The sequence below is a fragment of the Dichomitus squalens genome, assembly GCF_000275845.1.
Source record: "Dichomitus squalens LYAD-421 SS1 unplaced genomic scaffold DICSQscaffold_7, whole genome shotgun sequence".
NCBI classification, from domain to species: domain Eukaryota; kingdom Fungi; phylum Basidiomycota; class Agaricomycetes; order Polyporales; family Polyporaceae; genus Dichomitus; species Dichomitus squalens.
This window is the reverse complement of record NW_006766889.1, coordinates 884,902-902,777: the sequence shown is the minus strand read 5'-3', so window position 1 is coordinate 902,777 and position 17,876 is coordinate 884,902. Positions and strand designations below refer to the sequence as shown.

General features: G+C 57.2%; 7 protein-coding genes across 7 annotated transcripts; 3 read left to right on the top strand and 4 right to left on the bottom strand.

The window, feature by feature from the left end:
• The first annotated feature begins 599 nt into the window (after positions 1-599).
• DICSQDRAFT_83005 (CRAL/TRIO domain-containing protein) lies at positions 600-2,561 on the top strand. The gene is made up of 7 exons (XM_007363886.1): positions 600-771; positions 893-1,022; positions 1,086-1,136; positions 1,195-1,203; positions 1,287-1,486; positions 1,566-1,640; positions 1,709-2,561. The coding sequence occupies exons 1-7, from the start codon at positions 662-664 to the stop codon at positions 2,355-2,357; spliced, it is 1,224 nt and encodes a 407-aa protein (XP_007363948.1). The 5' UTR covers positions 600-661; the 3' UTR covers positions 2,358-2,561.
• Positions 2,562-2,619: 58 nt separating this feature from the next.
• DICSQDRAFT_153923 (ATPase V0 complex subunit D) lies at positions 2,620-4,206 on the bottom strand (the record flags this gene model as incomplete). Its single annotated transcript, XM_007363885.1, has 5 exons — positions 2,620-3,471; positions 3,557-3,735; positions 3,797-3,968; positions 4,028-4,127; positions 4,186-4,206. The coding sequence occupies 5 exons, from the start codon at positions 4,204-4,206 to the stop codon at positions 2,816-2,818; spliced, it is 1,128 nt and encodes a 375-aa protein (XP_007363947.1). The 3' UTR covers positions 2,620-2,815.
• A 216-nt stretch (positions 4,207-4,422) lies between these two features.
• DICSQDRAFT_82997 (ectomycorrhiza-regulated esterase) lies at positions 4,423-7,465 on the top strand. The gene is made up of 9 exons (XM_007363884.1): positions 4,423-4,624; positions 4,683-4,698; positions 4,762-4,833; positions 4,889-5,120; positions 5,179-5,188; positions 5,242-5,329; positions 5,387-5,603; positions 5,655-6,696; positions 6,767-7,465. Exons 1-8 carry the CDS (start codon positions 4,480-4,482, stop codon positions 5,757-5,759), a joined length of 885 nt encoding a protein of 294 aa, XP_007363946.1. The 5' UTR covers positions 4,423-4,479; the 3' UTR covers positions 5,760-6,696; positions 6,767-7,465.
• A 237-nt stretch (positions 7,466-7,702) lies between these two features.
• Positions 7,703-8,251, top strand: DICSQDRAFT_55853 (uncharacterized protein; the record flags this gene model as incomplete). The annotated part of the gene is made up of 3 exons (XM_007363883.1): positions 7,703-7,787; positions 7,852-7,996; positions 8,053-8,251. 3 exons carry the CDS (start codon positions 7,703-7,705, stop codon positions 8,249-8,251), a joined length of 429 nt encoding a protein of 142 aa, XP_007363945.1.
• Positions 8,252-8,622: 371 nt separating this feature from the next.
• Positions 8,623-9,507, bottom strand: DICSQDRAFT_168276 (V-type ATPase; the record flags this gene model as incomplete). Its single annotated transcript, XM_007363882.1, has 7 exons — positions 8,623-8,680; positions 8,737-8,822; positions 8,872-8,984; positions 9,080-9,155; positions 9,219-9,301; positions 9,370-9,382; positions 9,451-9,507. 7 exons carry the CDS (start codon positions 9,505-9,507, stop codon positions 8,623-8,625), a joined length of 486 nt encoding a protein of 161 aa, XP_007363944.1.
• A 280-nt stretch (positions 9,508-9,787) lies between these two features.
• DICSQDRAFT_179364 (uncharacterized protein) lies at positions 9,788-11,224 on the bottom strand (the record flags this gene model as incomplete). The annotated part of the gene is made up of 4 exons (XM_007363881.1): positions 9,788-10,172; positions 10,236-10,268; positions 10,319-10,425; positions 10,492-11,224. 4 exons carry the CDS (start codon positions 11,222-11,224, stop codon positions 9,903-9,905), a joined length of 1,143 nt encoding a protein of 380 aa, XP_007363943.1. The 3' UTR covers positions 9,788-9,902.
• A 473-nt stretch (positions 11,225-11,697) lies between these two features.
• On the bottom strand, positions 11,698-17,837 carry DICSQDRAFT_160562 (P-loop containing nucleoside triphosphate hydrolase protein; the record flags this gene model as incomplete). Its single annotated transcript, XM_007363880.1, has 14 exons — positions 17,790-17,837; positions 17,687-17,735; positions 16,386-17,579; positions 15,888-16,333; positions 15,539-15,826; positions 15,188-15,478; positions 14,407-15,126; positions 14,018-14,347; positions 13,341-13,519; positions 13,108-13,281; positions 12,908-13,045; positions 12,830-12,854; positions 12,728-12,767; positions 11,698-12,662 (listed from the first exon to the last, which is right to left on the bottom strand). Exons 1-14 carry the CDS (start codon positions 17,829-17,831, stop codon positions 11,698-11,700), a joined length of 4,881 nt encoding a protein of 1,626 aa, XP_007363942.1. The 5' UTR covers positions 17,832-17,837.
• Positions 17,838-17,876: the final 39 nt, after the last annotated feature.

Genomic DNA, 17,876 nt, shown 5'->3' with positions numbered 1-17,876 from the left:
CTTGCATCGGCGCGGCGGGCTGGTCAGACGTCATCGCTTTACGCCGAGTGTCCATCAGCCTACGATGTAGACGGAGGTTTTTCGTTGTACTTCGGGCTGCTTTGCGGAGGTGGTCTCCGACGGTTTATATTGTGGAGCCTTGACGGGCATAGCGAACGAGCCCTGGGTGTGTCGCAGGCGGGACTGTAGCTATGTACGGTGGTTATGTACCGACCCGCGATGGACGAGCTGGGCCACATTGGGCGACCGACGTCGCGTTGCGCGCGGACAGTTTCGCGTGCTCAGTCTCGATGGTGAATCAATACTCGAACAAGTGCAGGATGGCGGGCTGAGAAGGGGCGCCACCCGGAGGCCGGGAGGACCGGGCGTTAGTACAACAGATCGTTTGTCATCGGGGTCGAGTTGGCAGATTGGGCGAGTGCGCGACGGCTGCGAGGCGTCATCGGGCTGATGCACCCTCCCGATTCACTCTCGGAACAGCCACCCATGGCCATCTCCCGCACGCGCCCTTCTCCTCCCCTTCTCCGGCGCTGAGTCCGCCAGCCTATAAAACAGCCCCTCCTCCGTCCACACAATTTCACTTTCCCCCTCCCCTGCATCCTTTGTTCTGAATCCCCTGCACAAGTCCACACACACACCATCATCCCGCACAAGTATCGAAATGGCACCGAAGGACAAGCAGGCAACAGTCGAGGAGTTTCGCGAGCTGCTCGCATCGCAGGACCTCATCCGCGAAGGAGACACCATAGGCACCGATGACGAAACTCTGCAGTAAGCGTTCTTCCTTGCCTTCTCAATTCCCATCAAACACTTGCTATCTCCCCGCTTGTCGAACTCCACGTTGATCTTTTTTTCCCTTTCCCGTGCTATGAATGTTCCAACCGTCCGGCAGCCGCTTCCTCCGAGCGCGCAGCTACAACCTCAAGAACGCTGCGACAATGTGGAAGAACTGCCTAGAGTGGCGGCGCACGGTAGAGGACCGTGGCATCGACCAGCTCTACCGCGACATCGACCCCTTTGACGTACGTAACCTTTTAAGCTTACCTCGACACCTCCCGATGCCGACCTTGTGCGTCTCTTCTTAGTACCCGGAGCGCGACCTCGTCTTCGAGAGCTGGCCGCTATATTTTCACAAGGTACGTTCCAAATATACATCCGTGTGTGTGATCGCATTAAACTGACTGCGGAATACAGTTGGATAAGGTTCGTGCGCCGTCCTGCACCGCTATCCAACACACCCCCCCTTCTCATGCTGTGTCGTGTGTGTATCATCGTATGTTTTGCAGGAGGGACACCCGATCAACATCCACCACTTTGGCCGCATCGACCTCACGAAGCTCGGCGGCAAGATGAGCCTGGAGCGCTTCTGGCAGACCGTGCTCGTCAACTGCGAGGCGCTCCCACGCGAGGTCCTCCCCGCCGCCACCGAGGCGGCCGGGAAGCCCATTTTGGGCACATGCGTGGTTATCGACCTCTCGGGCTTCGGGTACGTACATTCGGTCCCGGACCAGCCAGCCTTGGGGGTTTCCCGCGCGCTAACGCCCGCACGCGTACCTCTCTCTTAGCATCGGCCAGTTTTGGCACATGAAGGACTTCGCACGGAGTTCCTTCCAGGTCTCGCAGGACTACTTCCCTGAAACGTGAGCCCGCACATCAGCCCTGTAGGCTCTCTCCACACACACAGGAACTCACGCGTGTCCGTCTACAGCGTCGCCCGCCTCGCGATCGTGAACGCGCCCCGCGGGTTCACCGCGATCTGGAACGTCATGAAGCCGTGGATCGCGAAGGAGACCGCGGCGAAGGTGACGATCATGGGCTCCGACTACAAGTCGAAGCTGCTCGACTTCATCGACGCGGACAGCCTGCCCACGTACCTCGGCGGCGCGTGCACGTGCGACGGCCAAGGCGGCTGCAAGAAGAGCAACGCGGGGCCGTGGATGCACAACCGCAGGCGGCGCCGCGAGCTCTGGCTCGAGGGCAGGCGCGACACGTGTGCTATCAAGCCTGGGGAGCTCGGGCAGGAGCAAGTGAGCGAGGACGCAGCGCTCCGGGAGGAGCACGAGCGCGCCCCGGCAGAAGAAACGGAAGCGGGGACCCACACGCCGCCGACACAGCGCAAGGAGCTCTCTGGGAGCACGTCGGAGACGTCGTCGGTCGAGACGTCGTCGCCTACGACGCCGTCGTTCAGCGTGCACGAGGACGGGGACAGCCATCCCGACCCGCACAAGCTTGACGGGCCCCCGGGGCTGTCGCAGGAGAAATCCGTCGACCACGTCTATGAGCAGCATCCCGAGACGCGACAGGTGCAGGGCGGCGCCTTGCACAAGGAGGCCCCTGTGCAGGTCGTTGCGCACTAGCAAGTCTCTTCTCCCCCCCTCCCCCTCTCCCCCTACCTCCACTCCTTCTCCTCCCGTATCCTGCGAGACGCAGAGCCGATTATTTATTGGCGCGAAGCTGCTTGCGTCGTGTGCAGAGTGGTGTGCAGTATATCCGTGTAGAACGGCCTCGAGTGTAGCTGAAGTCGTGTATCATAGTATTTGTGGTAATTGATTGTGTATTGTAACCTTATCTGTCGAGGCCACCGTGTTGCACTTTGGTGCTTCCATCAGTAAGTTGTGTGTCAATGTCACGCATCGTATATCGATTGCTTCTGACCATTGGCTTGAGATCGCTTGAACACAAACGGTGAATGGTCAGGAGCATCATGGTCGCAGTGTCGTATCTTGTATCGTGCAAAAGGTATATGATCACGAAGTCCATCGACAGGTAGCGTAAGCTATGCAAGCAACGACCAGCCCCCCTTCGAGCACAGAGCTCAGAAGGTGGGGATGAAGTCATGTATCCTGTCGCGTGCGTTCTGGGCGATACACTCCGCTATCCACGTGATGCTCCGGATCTCCTGCTCCTTCAGCTTGATGTAGCTGTAGAACACGCCGTACTGGAACTGCTGCAGGAACGCGAGCTTGTTCAGGTGCACCTCGTGCACGAAGAACCGGTCCTCCAGGTCCGCCGCGGCGCCGAGCTCGTCGCTCACGCCCAAGTCCCCAAGCAGATTCGCCGTGCTCTCTCCGCCCCCGGCGCCCGCGCCGTTCGGCTGGCGAGCGCCGGGGGACGTGTCGAAGAACGCGCGGTACTCGGCGATGGGGTCGACGGCCTGGCGGACCTGGTCGACGTCGTCGGCGCGGGCGAGCGCGTTGTTGCCCTCAGGGAAGAGGCGGCCGATGGTGGGGAAGAGCTTGGCGCGCTGCTCCTTGGTGAGCTGCGTGCCGAACGAGTTGATGGTGATGTTGATCGCGCGGCGGTCGGCCTCGAAGGCGAGGATGGCGTGCATGACGTCCGCGGTGGGCCCGCCGACGGACTGGCAGAAGGCGTCGAAGTCCTCGAGGTAGGCTTTGTAGAGCGTGTTGCGGATGATCTCGATGTTGAGGTCGTCGAGGTCTGCAGCGGAGACGGCGTCGCGGAAGTAGGGGGCTGGAGAGGGGCGATGACACGGGCAGGGGAAGGAGGACGTGTGAGGGTGTGGACGGGTGCGGGGTGTGAGTGGGACGGGACGTACCGAGGGGTGTCTCGACTAGGACGGTGTGATACAGCTCTTCCACGTTTGTAGCAACGCAGAGCGCGGGCATCGTGTCGAATACGCCTAGAGGGTGGCACCGTTGAAGCAGCTCGTTGGTGTTCCGTCCGTGCAGCGTCCCGGTAATGATTAGTATGACGTTGTCAATCATGTACGCGTACCTGCGAACGTATGGCCATGTCAGGCAGATGCGTAATGCTCTCACTAAGATGGAAAACCCACGTCATGTACTCCAGGAACTTGTTTAAAGGTTCTGTTGCATTGCTCCGGAGGTAGTTGAACTGGTCCACAAGTAGTTGCGTCGCCTTGTCCGAGATGGTCGAGGTGGAGATGGGAAGAGGCTCATTTGCGAGGAAGTTGCCATAGTCCGTGGAGGACAGCTGTGTCCGGAGGTCTACACTCACGAAGTAAATGCTCAGTCCCCGCGATGTCATGTATGGAGCAAAGACGTACCCTCAATAGTCTCGCATTGGACGAGGTTGTTGTACTGGTTTTGGGTAAGGAGACCCGCCTTGTACCCCCTAACAATGCCCTCCAGAAAACCAGTCGATACCTGCGAAGCCAAGACCTGTTGAGCGGGCCCAGACGCAAGAGCAGGGAGAAGTGCGCACGTTGAATAGAAGGGCCTCCATGTCGAGCAGCGTACCGCTAGACGCGCGTCAGTACCTCGGCCTGAGTGTAGCTGCCCGAATTCCCACACCACACTCCGGGCCGCGAGACCGGAGTCGATGGCCGCATGAAGCATTTCCCGCCGATCCCCAGTCCGGGGTACGGCTCTCTCACTTGCCGATCCATGGTGATTTGACCGGGACAAAACGCCATGGACTTCTGCAGCAACCCCCTTTGCTCTGCGACCATTAAGAAGAGTGCCGACGAGCTCTAGTTCGTTTGTTCAGGACTGCAACATGAGCTCGGCCGCGGAGAACACGTCGAAGAAGACGACGAAGGTTACGATTCCCCACACCGTCGAGCAAGGAACCACCATCACCGGCGTGCTGGAGCAAGTTGCTCCTGAGGAGCCTTCGCAGGGAAGGAGGATAGCATTGGTCCGTAAGCAAGCTTCGCCTTCAGAGAGAGATCATTGTACTGAATTCATACATTCAGATCCTCCATGGAGCCATGGGGTGAGCTTCGATCGGCATCCTTGCGTGTGCCATTCGTTCATTGTTGTTCCCGCACAACCTCAGCCATAAAGACTACCTCTTCCAGAAGCGTCTTGCACAACGTCTGCCCATAGACTCATTTCGGTTCGATTTTCGGTGCGTCCGCTTGTGTCTCTCACCTGCGTTCCCGAACCTCAACATCTGTGCACAGAGGCAACCACGAAACGCCGGGAATCTGGAAGTACGGCCACTTCCTTGACGACGTTGCCGACCTCGAGATCGTCGTCGCCTACCTCCAGAAGGAATACGGATACGTCATAGACATGCTCGTGGGCCATTCTCGAGGAAGCGTCGTCTCCCTCCTGTGGATATGTAAGCATAGAGATGGCGACGCGAAGACCGTGCGGAGATACGTGAACGTATCTGGCCGGTATAGAATGACGGTGTGTCGTCTCGCGATTATCCCCTGTGACCGCTCACGCTGACCCCCGATGATATAAGAAAGTATATGGTAAATTGTTTTGTCAGCTGGGCCATGTTTCGTCGAGCTGAACAAATGTCAAGATGACATGAACGCGAACAAGGAACAGCTTGAACGTCAAGGATTTATCGAGAGACGGGCAACAGTCGCTCGCAAGCCGTTCGTGGCCAGGTAATAGCATTCGGATCAACTATAAAGATCAATTCGCTGACTCGGTGTCATATCTAGGATCACTAAGGAAGACTACGACTCATTTGCCTCAGTTGACACGTCGATCGCCTGGACTCAGTTCCCAGCGAGTATCGACGTGCTCACATTGCACGGGCTCAGGGACGCTGTTGTCCCTCCGTATGACGCTTTCATATTTGGGCGTATATACGGCGCACGTAGCCCTGGTACGCATACACTTCGTTACGTGGAAGAGGCAGACCACAACTTCACTGGCGTAAGCATATTCCATTCGTGGCGATTACAATACTGAGCTGCGTGTGATCAGATGCCGGACGAAGTCAACGATACTATCCTGGAATGGATGGCACAACAGGAGAGAAACGAACTTACGACGGGTCTTTGGCACACTGGACTGAGGAACAAGCTGTAAGTTCTTCCTGGGGGGTATAGATGTTCTGCGTCTAAGCATAGAGAGTATCCATAAGTGTCATGCCGGAATTATGCATAGAGAATTATGGGGTATACCGCGGCGTATCGTACAGCACGAGCTACTATACAAACCTAGCCACAATATCGTATCATGCTACGGCAACGGCAGCCGCTGTCTGCTCCTCGGCCGGATCCGCTATCACCTCTTCCCTCTGTTGCTGCTGCTGCTTCTTCTCTAGCCGAGCAGTCTTCGCAGCTCTCCAGTCGAACTCAAGCCGGCCGTCCTTCTCCATCTCCTCTTTGACGCTCACGACTAATGTCCTTAACTCCTCCTCCTCCATCTCCGATAGTGCTCTTTGCCACGGCTCGACCACAGCAGTCACTGGCGACGCGGGTCCTCCACCCGCCGCAGGGAGGCATCCAAGCCTCTCCTTCACCTCGTCCATGACGAAGCGAATAGGCTTGCCATTCACGCCCGTCCATGCGTTCAAGTTCGTCCCGTTCAGGAGCTCCTTCGCCCGCTTCTGCGCGCGGCTCGCGTACACAAGCGCAGCGTGCTCTTCGGCCTTCCCGAAGAACCTGAGTGCGGCGTCAATCTTCTCTGGGACGTTTCCCTCTACGGCGAAGAGCGACGTTGTTGAGCTGATCCCGGAGGTGCAGGCAGGGAGCTCCTGCGTGCGGAGGTAGTTGATGAACTTCATGCGCATGGGGCGGTCATGGAGGCGCTCCTTCGTTGAGGCCTCGTACTCTGGGGAACGATAGCGCGCGACGAGAACGTGGATGAAGGGCGAGGTGGCGAGCCAGGCGAAGATATCGTGCTGTGTCGTAAAACCTTGTCTCCACCTGTCCATCGAGAGTCCAAAGAACGACAGGATGTCGTCCATAGAGTACGAGAGGTAGTACGTTTGTGGTGGGTAGGTGCGGATCGGCTCTGCGAGCTGCAAGACACGAGATGTTGAGCGGGGCGATCCTTCGTATCAAGGAGGGATGTGACAGGACACGACGCACCCTCAGCCCGTAAATGCTGAATGACAGCCCTGCTGTCTGCGCGAGGACCCCAAGGAAGAACACAAGATCCCCATACGACGAGCAGAAGACGGTACGCTCCCATTGCGCGTAGTCCCCATTCACGTTCAAGTCGACTTGGAAGGTCACCTGCGCGTCCGCGTCCCTCGCGCCTCCGTCCTGCTTGGGCTCAGAGGCAGCGGCGACGGCCTTGTGCGCCTGCGCGACCGCCTCGAACGCGTCAACAGGGATCGCGAAGTTACTCGTCCTGTTTCCCTCCTGGGGTATGCTGCACGTCGCGCGCAGCGCAGCCCTGACTTCCTCGTGCGTCAGGCCATCGCGCGGGCCAGCCACGATGATGTCCAGGTCTCCAAAGTCGGCTTTCTCCGGGGCTTCGGGCGAGACGGTGGCGTGTGCATAGAAAGATTGCACGATGGGGAGGACCTGAGCTTTCAGAGCGTTGTAGACCGCGGGGTGCATACGCGGGAAGGTGGCGTGCGGCAGCAGCCGCTTGAATGCGTTTCCGCCCATGAGACAACGGAGTGCTGTGGTAGCGGAGTAGTGTGTGGGCGGTATCAGACCATGTCAGACCATGACATGCTTGTTTTATAGGATGGGAATGGCCGTGGACGTTGGCAATGATGCCGCAGTGACTCGGTTCCGGCGCAAGTGCAATGACGGCCTGAACTTCATGGCGGTGGCTGCTGCGTCAGTCGAAGCGCTGGCGGTGCCAAATGTACTTATTTAGAGAGGACTAAACCAATGTTATAACGTTTTCTCTTTAGCCTAATTCAGCACTTATCTGAGTTCAGACATTCGCGAATCGCCAACGCTGCGCGTCTTCCTTGGTCTCTGCTTTCCACACGCCGTCTGCCAGTACTATTGCTGTTCCCGTACTTTAGATACCCCTTAAACTTGTCACAGTACCCTCCACGAACAATGTCTAAGTACGCGCCGCACCGCAAGTCCGCGAACCAACCCAGAGCCACGGCGACTACAGTGTGCCAGAAGTGCCTCGGAACAGGTTCGTAGATCGCTGCAGCACACAGTCCCGAAGCCCAAGCTGATGTATGACTAACTGTCTCCAGGGCACTTCACATACGAATGCAAGGGCCAACGACCGTACGTCTCCCGCCCCTCGCGTACGCAGCAGCTGGAGAACCCGAAACTACTCGCGAAGTTGAAAGCGGACGGGAAGCCGTCCGTGGAGGTGCCCGAGGAGTTTAAGTCCAAGTACGTATATATTTCTTATGCCTCATGCCACGCGATCGTCTTAATGCTCGAAGCAGGAGTGGCACAGCGAACCGTATCCTTGAACAGAAGGAGAAGGAACGCTCGAAGGACAAGGGCGAAGGCTCCTCTCGCAAGCGCGGACGGTACGCTCCCCCTTACGCTATGCGTGCCGTAACACACGTACTTACACAGCAACCCCAGCTCGGAATCCATGTCATCATCTTCGTCCGACTCAGACTCGGACTCGGACAGTGATAGCGATAGTGATAGCAGCTCCGACTCAGGCTCCTCCAGCTCCTCCTCCTCATCCCACTCTGATTCAGGCGACTCGCGCCGCTCCCGGAGCCGAAGCCCACGAAGGAAGCGGTACCGCAGCGATAGCCGCAGCAGGAGCCGGAGTCCCAGGAGTAGAGCGTAAATGTGTCGTTCGACAGCCACCGTGCTCGGCTTCTTGCTCCTCTTTCGTTGTGTTTCTGATAGGTTTCCGTACATTATGTAAAGCACCTGCATATGTTTCGGGTATGTATGATATGACATTGTTCCATGCAGGAGTCCATTAGCAAGCGAGAAACACACGCGGCAGCGTAAGTACGGGAGTGGGGAGAGAGGGGTAGTCGACCGACGTTTCAAGGGCAACGCGCTGCCTCTGATGCTCGTGAGTTCATGATGAGTGCGACGATCAGGCTGAACGCAAGCTACGTCAGCATGACCAGTACTGGGAAGATGGCCTTATGACGCACCCGTACAACCCCAGCACCTCGCCGAAGATGAGTATGAGCACCATCGTCACGAAAACCTTCGACTCGAACACGTATGCTCGTACACACTACAAGATGTGTGTTAGCACACTTCCGCCCTCAACGGTCTGCACTCACCGAGTCGCCCACGAAGCCAATCGCGTAGCCCGCGGCGAGACCAGTGAACCCACACGCGAGACCCGCACCTAGGTGGACGAAGCCAGCATATAGCGAGTAGTCGGTGGGTTTGACTGCGAGAGAGAAGAGAGCGATAGAGAGTAAGTAATCATGAAGCCAGAGCTGAAACAGTTGGGACGCGCGAAGGACCAGGAGGTGAAGCACTTACGTCCACCAGCAATAAGCACGGACACCACCAAGCCGTACACGGCAATGATACCGGACATGACCACCGGGATGAGGGACTGAATACATGAGTTGCGCATGATGGGTCAGAAACTGTGTAGTAGCCCTTCCCCCGTACGTACCTTCATGACCAATTCAGGCCTGAATGTACCCAAGCCTGCGATGCCGATGCCCGACTTCGCTGTACCAAACGCCGCTCCGACCGCTACCGTGCGAAGTATAAGCCAGCGCCCCGTCATTGAAGCTCATGGTAATCTCGCCAGGTGTACGTACTGCTGAAGATCATCTGCATGGCGTAACGCACTAGGTCAGAATACGAAGCACAATGACATGGTAGACGTCAGGCGAACGCACCGCGGAGGCGACCCCGGCAAAACCAAAGAAGGGAGCGTACGGCGGACAGACGGACATTTTGGCTAGACAGATGGGTAGTGGAATATGATGGCGTATGCGTAAAGGACGTCGTTGAGGTTGTCGCAATCGGGTACTGGACGCTCGGCGTCGCGCTCGCTAGGGTTCCGAGTTTGGTGATGTGGCCTAGGGTTACAACTATACACATGCCGACGCTAGTACTGGCACCATCTCTTCCTCGGACTCCCCACGAATGACTAAGAAGCGGACCAGGCAGGAACTGGCTTATAGTAAGCCCTTTCAGAGTATTCGGTGTCAATTAGGTGGTATACTACTGAGTGTTGAGCTGCATTACGATATTCATAGGTACAGAAGTGAAAGTCCATTAAGGAGACGCAGGACCTCTACGATATCGGCCGGCAGCAGATATGCCTTGCCTGCAATTCCAACGACATTCAGTATTCCTCGTCCGAGTAGCTGTCCCCGTCGCTGTGATGTTCTTCGCCGTCGTCTCCTGGGCCGTTGGTTTGGTTCTGCTGGCGCTCCCGCCGCTGCCTCTCTCGTTCCTCAGCAGCAGCCTGCTGCCGCGCCCGCTCTTCCTCCATGTCATACACAGCATGCTCAGTTTTCCGTGCCTCTGAGCCGACCTCACCCTTGAGGAATCGCTCAAAAATGTCAGGCAAGAAGAGCATGTTCGAGACCTTCTTTTTCTTCCCGTCAAGCTCCTACAGGCATACAGTTCAGTATCAAAGCTTCGAATTTGCCACCGAGTGAAGCGAGCTACTCACACCTCGGTCGCTACGCGCATCCTCGACCGGAGCCTGTGAGACTATGAGTTCCGGCATGCGCAGGATATACAAGGCATGCTCACCCCTCCTTTAGCCACGGTGATGACTGGTCTATTGGTGGGAGGATTGACTTTCCACATGTAGTGTCCGTCCTTGTCCGCTTCGATGGTGACATGGACATCCCAGCTCGCTGCAGCCAAACGTCTATCAGCACCCCTCCACAACGCAGCGTATCCTGCAAGGACATTTCACTCACAGCTCAAATCGTATTCGAGGTGGATCGCGATCTCCTCGTTGCTGCACTCGCCCTTCGTGAAGTTATCCCTGCTCTTCGGCGCCCATATGTCCCCCAGCGTCACCTCGTCGTCCTTCTTCCACGGGACCTGCAGCTCCTTCCACAGCCGCTCCCACCTGCTCATCGGCTCGTAGTCCTCGTCGAAGTGTGGCTCGAAGTCCCAGCCCAGGCTCTTGCGCCCCTTCGGCGCGACGCGCAGCGCGGGCTCGCGCTCGTGCCTGCTGTAGTCCTGGTACCACTCCACCCAGCCGTCCTCGCCGCGCGCGGGCCTCGGAGGCACCTTCCAGTACCGGTGCTTCTTCACCTCGCCCTTGCGCCCCGGGGAGGCGTACTTCTCGACGTGGGTGAGGACCTCGGCCTGGTGCCCGTGGTAGCCGGACCAGCCGAAGAGGAGGAGGATGAGGCGGTAGAGGTGCGCGAAGGTGAAGGTGAACGGGACGCGGACGACGCGGTACACGCCTTGGAAGCGGCAGAGCTGGAAGCGGAGCTGGATTTCGCAGTTGCTTGGCGGGGGCAGCAGCGTGGAAAGGTCGGGCTGTGGACGGCGACGTTTCGCAGCAGGGGACTCCTCTAAGCTTAGGGCGGCCTCTTCTAGGGCACGTTTGGACGACCCAGGTTGAGGCCCGTGAGCTTGATTCGGGGCGGTGTGCAACTGATTGACGTTGTTGCCGTCGAGTACGCCGGTATTCGACATGGTGGATGTGGGTCGGGTCTGAATAGAAAAACTGGACCATACCATCTTAGCATGGCGACCAGTATTCTTCGTAGTGATGGGAGACGGAACAACTTACTAAGTATTAGCAGGATGTGGGCTGTATGTTTCAAAGAAAGGGGGGCAGTATATCGTATAGCAGGAGGTGTCGCTAAGGGAAGGGGTGGGACATGGGCGATGGATTCGGGTCGTCGGAGTGCGACTCCACGCGCAAATTCTGCAATGTCGCGCATCCCACGTGATCGCGATATGTACCACTGCGCCGTCTGCTTTGGTGACTTTCTTGGCTGATTAACTCGTGTCAAAGTGCTTAAGTTCATAAACTATGATACATGCTGACAGGACCAGAGTCCTGCCGCTCTGCAGCTGCGTATGGGCTAGTATACAAGTGGCCTGATTCGGACCATGCTATTCCTACAACCTTGGCCTTCCCCCAACACCATGACCGGCAGAAGTCATTCTTCGTTCTTCCACGCGTCGTCCCAACCCAGCGCACTCCGATCCCAGCCTCCCTCCTTCTGTCCATGCGCCACCCACCCGAGCGTATCCATCACGACCCCAGCCGCCCTCACGAACAGCGTCCCGTCCACCTTGGCGATCCCCGGGTGCGTCTCCCTCCCTTCAGCGTCGAACGCTCCGATGACCTCTCCAGGTGGTATGCGGCCGTACTTCTGCGCGGCGTAGTAGAGGGCACGGACAGCCTTGACGGTGTGCGCGTCGGGCGCGTGGAGAACGTCGGACACGATGACCGGCCACGGGTTATGGTCCTTCGGGTCACGCGGGTCCCCAACGGCATCTGCGTGTGACTCCGCCACGTCCACGTTGGGCGGCGGGCGCGGAAACTCGGTGAACGACATCGCCAGCCCCGGGTCGATCCTGGGCCGTCCGCGGATGGTGAGGTACGCGAGGAGCACTGGGGGGATCGCGCGGAGCAACGCCGCCTTTGACTCGGTCGTGGGGATCGCCTGGAGGAGCGAGGGCACGAAGAGCGACGCGTTGAGCAAGTGCATCAGGAAGAAGTCCAGGCGGGCCTTGTGGCCAGGTTTGCCGGTGCCCACGAGGAGGAGAGTCGCCGTCCAGAGGAGCTCCTCGACCTTCTCGTCAAACTCGAGCTGGCCGCGTGAGGCGTCGATCTGCCAGAGCGCTGAGAGACGGCGGATCTCCTTGACGCGTGTGCCGTCCTCGAAAGCGGACTTGAAGCGGGCAGACAGGAGCGCATCAGGGTCGTAGGGCATAACGGGCTTCATGATTTCGGAATCGTACGCTTGACGGAGGATATGGAGCAAAGAAGAGCCCCTGTGAGGCTGCCGATGAGTAGGTCGTCTCGCCTTGTAGTCGAGGACCGTCAAGGGTGGAGGCGCGTTGCTGAGGTCGAATAGCTCTGGGTGAAATGCGTTATGCACCGCTGTTTGGGCCAGAGCTGGGAACGTTATGTCAGTCCTTGAAGGTCACCAATGAACATGCGAGGACGAGAACTGCATTAACCTTGCGCTATCATGGCGTCGCTACTAAACTCGGCACCGTACTGCAGTGATCGTGTCGTCAAGCCAGTCAAAATCGGCGTGCAAAGATATATGGCTCCCTTACCCCTGTCTGAATAAGTGGGTGTAACCTAGGGCGATCGTCAGTTTATCAAAACGGATATACATAGTTCCCTATACTTACGCGCCTCCAACGAATCGCAGCAGCATATACGCCTCATTGCCGTTTGCAGCAGGGGCGAACACGTATTTCTCAAGCACTTGCCCCGCACCAAGCCCGGCGATAGTCTTTGTGAAGAACTCGAGGTAGCTCGGATAGTACCTAAGGTAGTTCTGCAGTCAACCAGCTGCTTAGCAAGGAACTTAGGACATATCTGCGCGCACCTCTCGTCCCCGAGGAAGTTTGTCCAATTCTCATTGGTGATCGTCTCGTGTGCGGCCTCGATCTTCCCGCTCTTTCGTTCCCAAGTCTCAATATCCGACTGGGACTCGGCCTCGCGATCGTATATCTTCTGCAGGAGCGCGGCAGGCGCACCCAGGTCATACACTGCTAGGAGACTATGTAACAAGATCCGACATTAAGATGACGTTTTCCCAAGAAAAAGAGACCGGCTCACTGGTGGCTAAGGTGGTTGTGGAAACCGACTCTGCCATAGAAGCAATGATGTTTGTGCCGGTCCTCCTCTAGGACCCGTTCGGCGACGCGCTTCGCTTCAGGCGTCGTCCCTGGTAGGTTGAGGATACCTTGCCTGATTGTCGGTGGAAGTTGAGGAGATGCGGTGGGGTTGCCAGTCATCTTGAATGGTGAAATAGCTTGCACTGGGGGGCGGAGAAGCGAGAGCTTGAAGAATGCTAGTCCTGACTATGACGTCTGCGAACTGTTTCGAGGCTATCTGACACGTGGGAGCGATAGAGACGAGCTTACCAATGCTAAGGTTCAAGCCAAGTTCTTATTCGCAAAGAAGCCCCTTTGCTGAGCTCAATGGTCCTATTCATAAACCACGAGACCCTCGCTGCGCGCGACATGACTTAGTGCAGAGACGCAAGCCATATCGCGCAAGTGCTGGACTTTGAGCGCCTATGACATTCCCACATCGAGCGTTCCGAATGACTAGGCTTTGGACACGATGGCACGGGCCAGGATGGTACACATATCACATCATCATACGAGCATGCATGAAGCGTACAGAGCACTGCGACGGATGAAGGGACTTGTGATGTCAGTCAGACGAGTAAGTATGATATTGCAGCAGAACGACAGTCATGGCGCAGGCCCTATTCCTCGGGCTCCAACCGCCTTGGGCATCTTCCGGTCGCCTGTCGCAAGCTGCTCCAGGTCGGCCGCTTTGAAGTAGTGTGGCGCGACTGTGAGCGTGACAAGACGTTGATTAGCATTGCCCGTTCGGAAGAAGCATTGCTTGCAGGAGTACTTGCCTTCCATGAGCCATGCGGGCTTGATCTCCATGATCTGCCGCATATACGACTTGGAGGTCATGACGAGCTCATAGTAGAGGACAGTCTTGATAGGAGGCGTGTGGTTGAAGAGACTTGAAGACGGGTGAATATACACCGTTTGGTTCGTCTTCAGCGTCCGGTACGAATCGCCGCTCTTCTGAAGTGTTGCCTAAGAGGACGAGGTGTCAGATATCATCGTCACCAGCAGGGATTACAAGACATGCTGACCGTGTTGTAGAAGTACCCAGCAGTGATCGCCTTCTGAACCGGGGTGATGTCGTTCGTGTTCGGGTTGCTCTCCACGACAATCTCGACGCGTTCGCACAGGCCGGCGAGCTGGTCGCGGATATCTCGCGCACGACTCAAGCTCTTGAACTGCAGGAACTGTTCATAACAGAACTGCTGCGAGTAGTTCGTCTCCGCCCACTGCTCCCACACGTTTAGGAGCGTGAAGTGGTCGCCTCCCGCGCGGACGAAGTTTTGCCGCGCCTGGTCGGCGTGGAGCTTCTTGTCCTTCGGGCGGTAGAAAAGGGAGGAGGACTCCTGGAGCATGGAAATGATGGTGAGAACCTCGTCTGTGCACGAGTACTGCTCGCTCGCGATAATGGCTTTTGACAGCATGGGATCGACGGGGAACTCGGCCATCCGACGGCCCAATTTCGTGAGCTCTCCCCTGTCGTTCAGCGCACCAAGCGCATAAAGCAGTTCCAGCGCACGCATGAGCGTCTCGCCAGGAGGCGGGTCCATGAACTCGAAGCCGATGAGGTCGTTGATACCCAAGGATTTGAGTAGCAAGACAACCATGCCCAGATTCGTCCGCTGGATCTCCGGGACCGTGTTTTCTTCGAGTTCGTTTGCGTAGGCCCACTTTGTGTAGAGGCGGAAGGCCTTTCCGGGACCGACACGACCGGCACGACCTGCTCTTTGGTTGGCAGAGGCTCGTGAGCACTGGTAAAATGACAGAAAGGTGAGCCAAAGTATCGACGAGTTTATGAACGCAAGCACTTACAGGAACCACCACAAGTGATGACATTCCTGTCCGAGGATTATATGAGTTCTGCTTCACGAAGCCGGGGTCGATGACGAACACGACGCCGTCGATCGTGATAGAAGTCTCGGCGATGTTCGTCGCAAGCACGACCTTGCGCGCGCCCTCCGGTGTAGGTTCGAAGATCTTCGCCTGCATGTCACTCGGCAAGTTGGCATAGATCGGACAGATTATGAGCTCCTTGATCTTGTTACCCAGTGCTCGAGCCGTCTCCTGCAAGTTCTCGTGAGCAGCTTCAATCTCGTCCTGGCCCTGTGAACGTAGAGGTCAGGTATGAGTTTGGGGTCGTGTTAAGTCAAAGTCAAGGCTTACCGTAAGGAAGACGAGGATATCACCACTAGGTTGTGTCGTGTGGATCTGGAAGACGGTGGTGATCGCCGCATGCAGATAGTTGGCTTCTGGTTGAGGTGTGTAGTGAATATCCACGGGGTACCTACGACCAGGGACTGACCATAGAGTCAGCAGACACTCGCGCATGAGGTTAAGTTCGGATTCACCATAGAAGACCGGGGCGTTATCGAAGTATTCGGAGAACTTCTCGGCGTCCATCGTGGCACTTGAGATGAGCAACCGAAGCTCGGGTCGAAATCGCGCGATATCCTATGCACGCAGGAGGCATGAACGGTCTGCTGACAAAGCGCAACGGCAGTCAAAGACGCACCTTAACAAGAGCAAAAAGAATATCCGTACTTAGTGTCCTCTCGTGCGCCTCGTCAATGATTAGCGCTGAGTATCCCGCCAAGTCCGGCTCCGTGAGGAACTCTCGCAGGAGCATGCCGTCGGTCATGTACTTGAGCACCGTCTTGTCGCTCGTACAATCCTCGAAACGAATGGAATAACCGACCTCGTAGCCGACCTTCGTTCCCATCTCATCAGCGACACGCGCTGCGACGGACATCGCTGCAACGCGACGGGGCTGGGTACAGCCGACCTTCAAGCCGCCTGCGGTGTAACCAGCTTCGTGAAGGTATTGGGGGAGCTGAGTCGTCTTCCCAGAGCCAGTCTCTGCGACGACAATAAGGACCTGGTGTTCCTTGATGGCGTCGAGGAGCTGCTCGCGATACTGGTAGATGGGCAAGGACTTCCGAGTCTCATCCATGGTCTTGGCTGTCATACGAGTCAGTCTAGCCCAGGCGGTATGGTTGGCGAAGTTACGCACCTCGCTTCTCAGCCTCGTCGATCTGCTGCTGTAGTAACCTGTCCGCGGCACTCATTGTGTTCTCGCCGTCAAGCTTGGACTCTAGAACGAACTTGATGGTTTGACTCTCGTCGAAGACATACTCGTAGTCATCTACGAGTTCCTGCTTGTCCATGGCACCGGTCTTGAACGTACTGTGTTGTGTCTGCGCGGCCTCCCACTGGTCGACATCCGTTGTGAATTGGTCGTCCTTCGGCTTCGCCTCCTCGTAACGCCTATACAGGACACTCTCCTTCTTCTTCTTGTCGATCTTCCCCTGTTCCGTAAAGTAGTCCTCCGGCAGCTGGTACCCTTCCCATTTATCGTTGATCTTCAGCCGTTCCTCTACTAATCGCAATAGTTCCTTTTTCTTCTCCAACTCCCGCTTCTCCCTCTTCGTCATCTTCATACCATGGAACAGTGCTTCGTCGTCCGCGATCTCGCGCTTGAGCAGCTCGATCTGCTGAAGCTCACGCTTCGTGAGATACTCCTGTCGGGAGCGCTCCCGCAAGTTGGGCATTGCGCGGTCGCGGGCTTCTGCGTCGTCCGCGAGTCTACGTCGCTCCGCTGCCTCCGCCGCCGCGCCACTGCTCTTCGAAGATCGATCCTCTACCACCTTCTTCGTCTTCTCCTTGTCCCGCTCCCGAACACGCTCTGCGAATGCGTCTCTCTCGCGCAGGTCCTCCAGCCGCTCCCGTTCCCGCCGCGCATCCTCGTCCTCAGGCATTTCCACGTTCATGTCGTCGTCCTCCTTGTCCCCACCGCGCTCCCGGTCCCGCCTCGACCCCTCGTCATAGTCGTCCTGCCTTGGCCGCTTCCTCGCCTTCTCCTCCTCGTCGCTCTCCCACTCCCTCGTGTCCCCTTCCCTCTTGCGCAGATGCCGCTCCTTCTTCTCCTTTTTCTCCTTCTTTTCCTTTTTGCCCGAGCCCCGCGACCCACCGGCCTCGACCACCCCAGCGTCGTCTTCGTCCAGCAAGAACCCGAATTTCTGCGACCGCAGCACCTTCGCCTCCTGCTCGGCTTGTTTGTGAGACGCGTCAGACGTTTTCTTGTGCTTGTGTTTGCGTGGAACCCGAGAGAAGACCTCCTGCACGAACTGATGCGCTTCTGGTGTGCTCGGGAGGCCGGACGCGCTGAGCGAGGCGAAGAGGGCGTCGGCGGACTTGGTGGATGATGCTATAGTGGGGCCCCATGGCAAGTAGATGGCAGAGGGGAAAAGAGAGAACAGGAGAGCATGAATAATCAGCTAGGTGAGACGGGCTCCGGCTTGGTGTTGTACTCGCCTGACGCTACAACATAGTCCACAATACTACGGTCTGAGAGTCCAAAGAACTGCAAGACAATGTGAGTGACTCAAATTCTTATGTATAGACCATCCGTGCGTACCCTGATAGCATTGTCGCTGATGTAGCGTTCGAGATCGGACATGAGGGCTGTGGTATAGAAGGAGGGGTGCTCAATTCTTGTCGGTCG

Bases quoted from the DNA above. Each gene is read 5' to 3' on its own strand.
- DICSQDRAFT_83005 (XM_007363886.1), top strand. From the start codon at position 662: ATGGCACCGAAGGACAAGCAGGCAACAGTCGAGGAGTTTCGCGAGCTG. The intron at 772-892 runs GTAAGCGTTCTT...ACCGTCCGGCAG, and splicing joins ACCGATGACGAAACTCTGCA to CCGCTTCCTCCGAGCGCGCA. The intron at 1,487-1,565 runs GTACGTACATTC...CCTCTCTCTTAG, and splicing joins ATCGACCTCTCGGGCTTCGG to CATCGGCCAGTTTTGGCACA.
- DICSQDRAFT_82997 (XM_007363884.1), top strand. From the start codon at position 4,480: ATGAGCTCGGCCGCGGAGAACACGTCGAAGAAGACGACGAAGGTTACG. The intron at 5,330-5,386 runs GTAATAGCATTC...TGTCATATCTAG, and splicing joins CGCAAGCCGTTCGTGGCCAG to GATCACTAAGGAAGACTACG. The intron at 5,604-5,654 runs GTAAGCATATTC...GCGTGTGATCAG, and splicing joins CAGACCACAACTTCACTGGC to ATGCCGGACGAAGTCAACGA.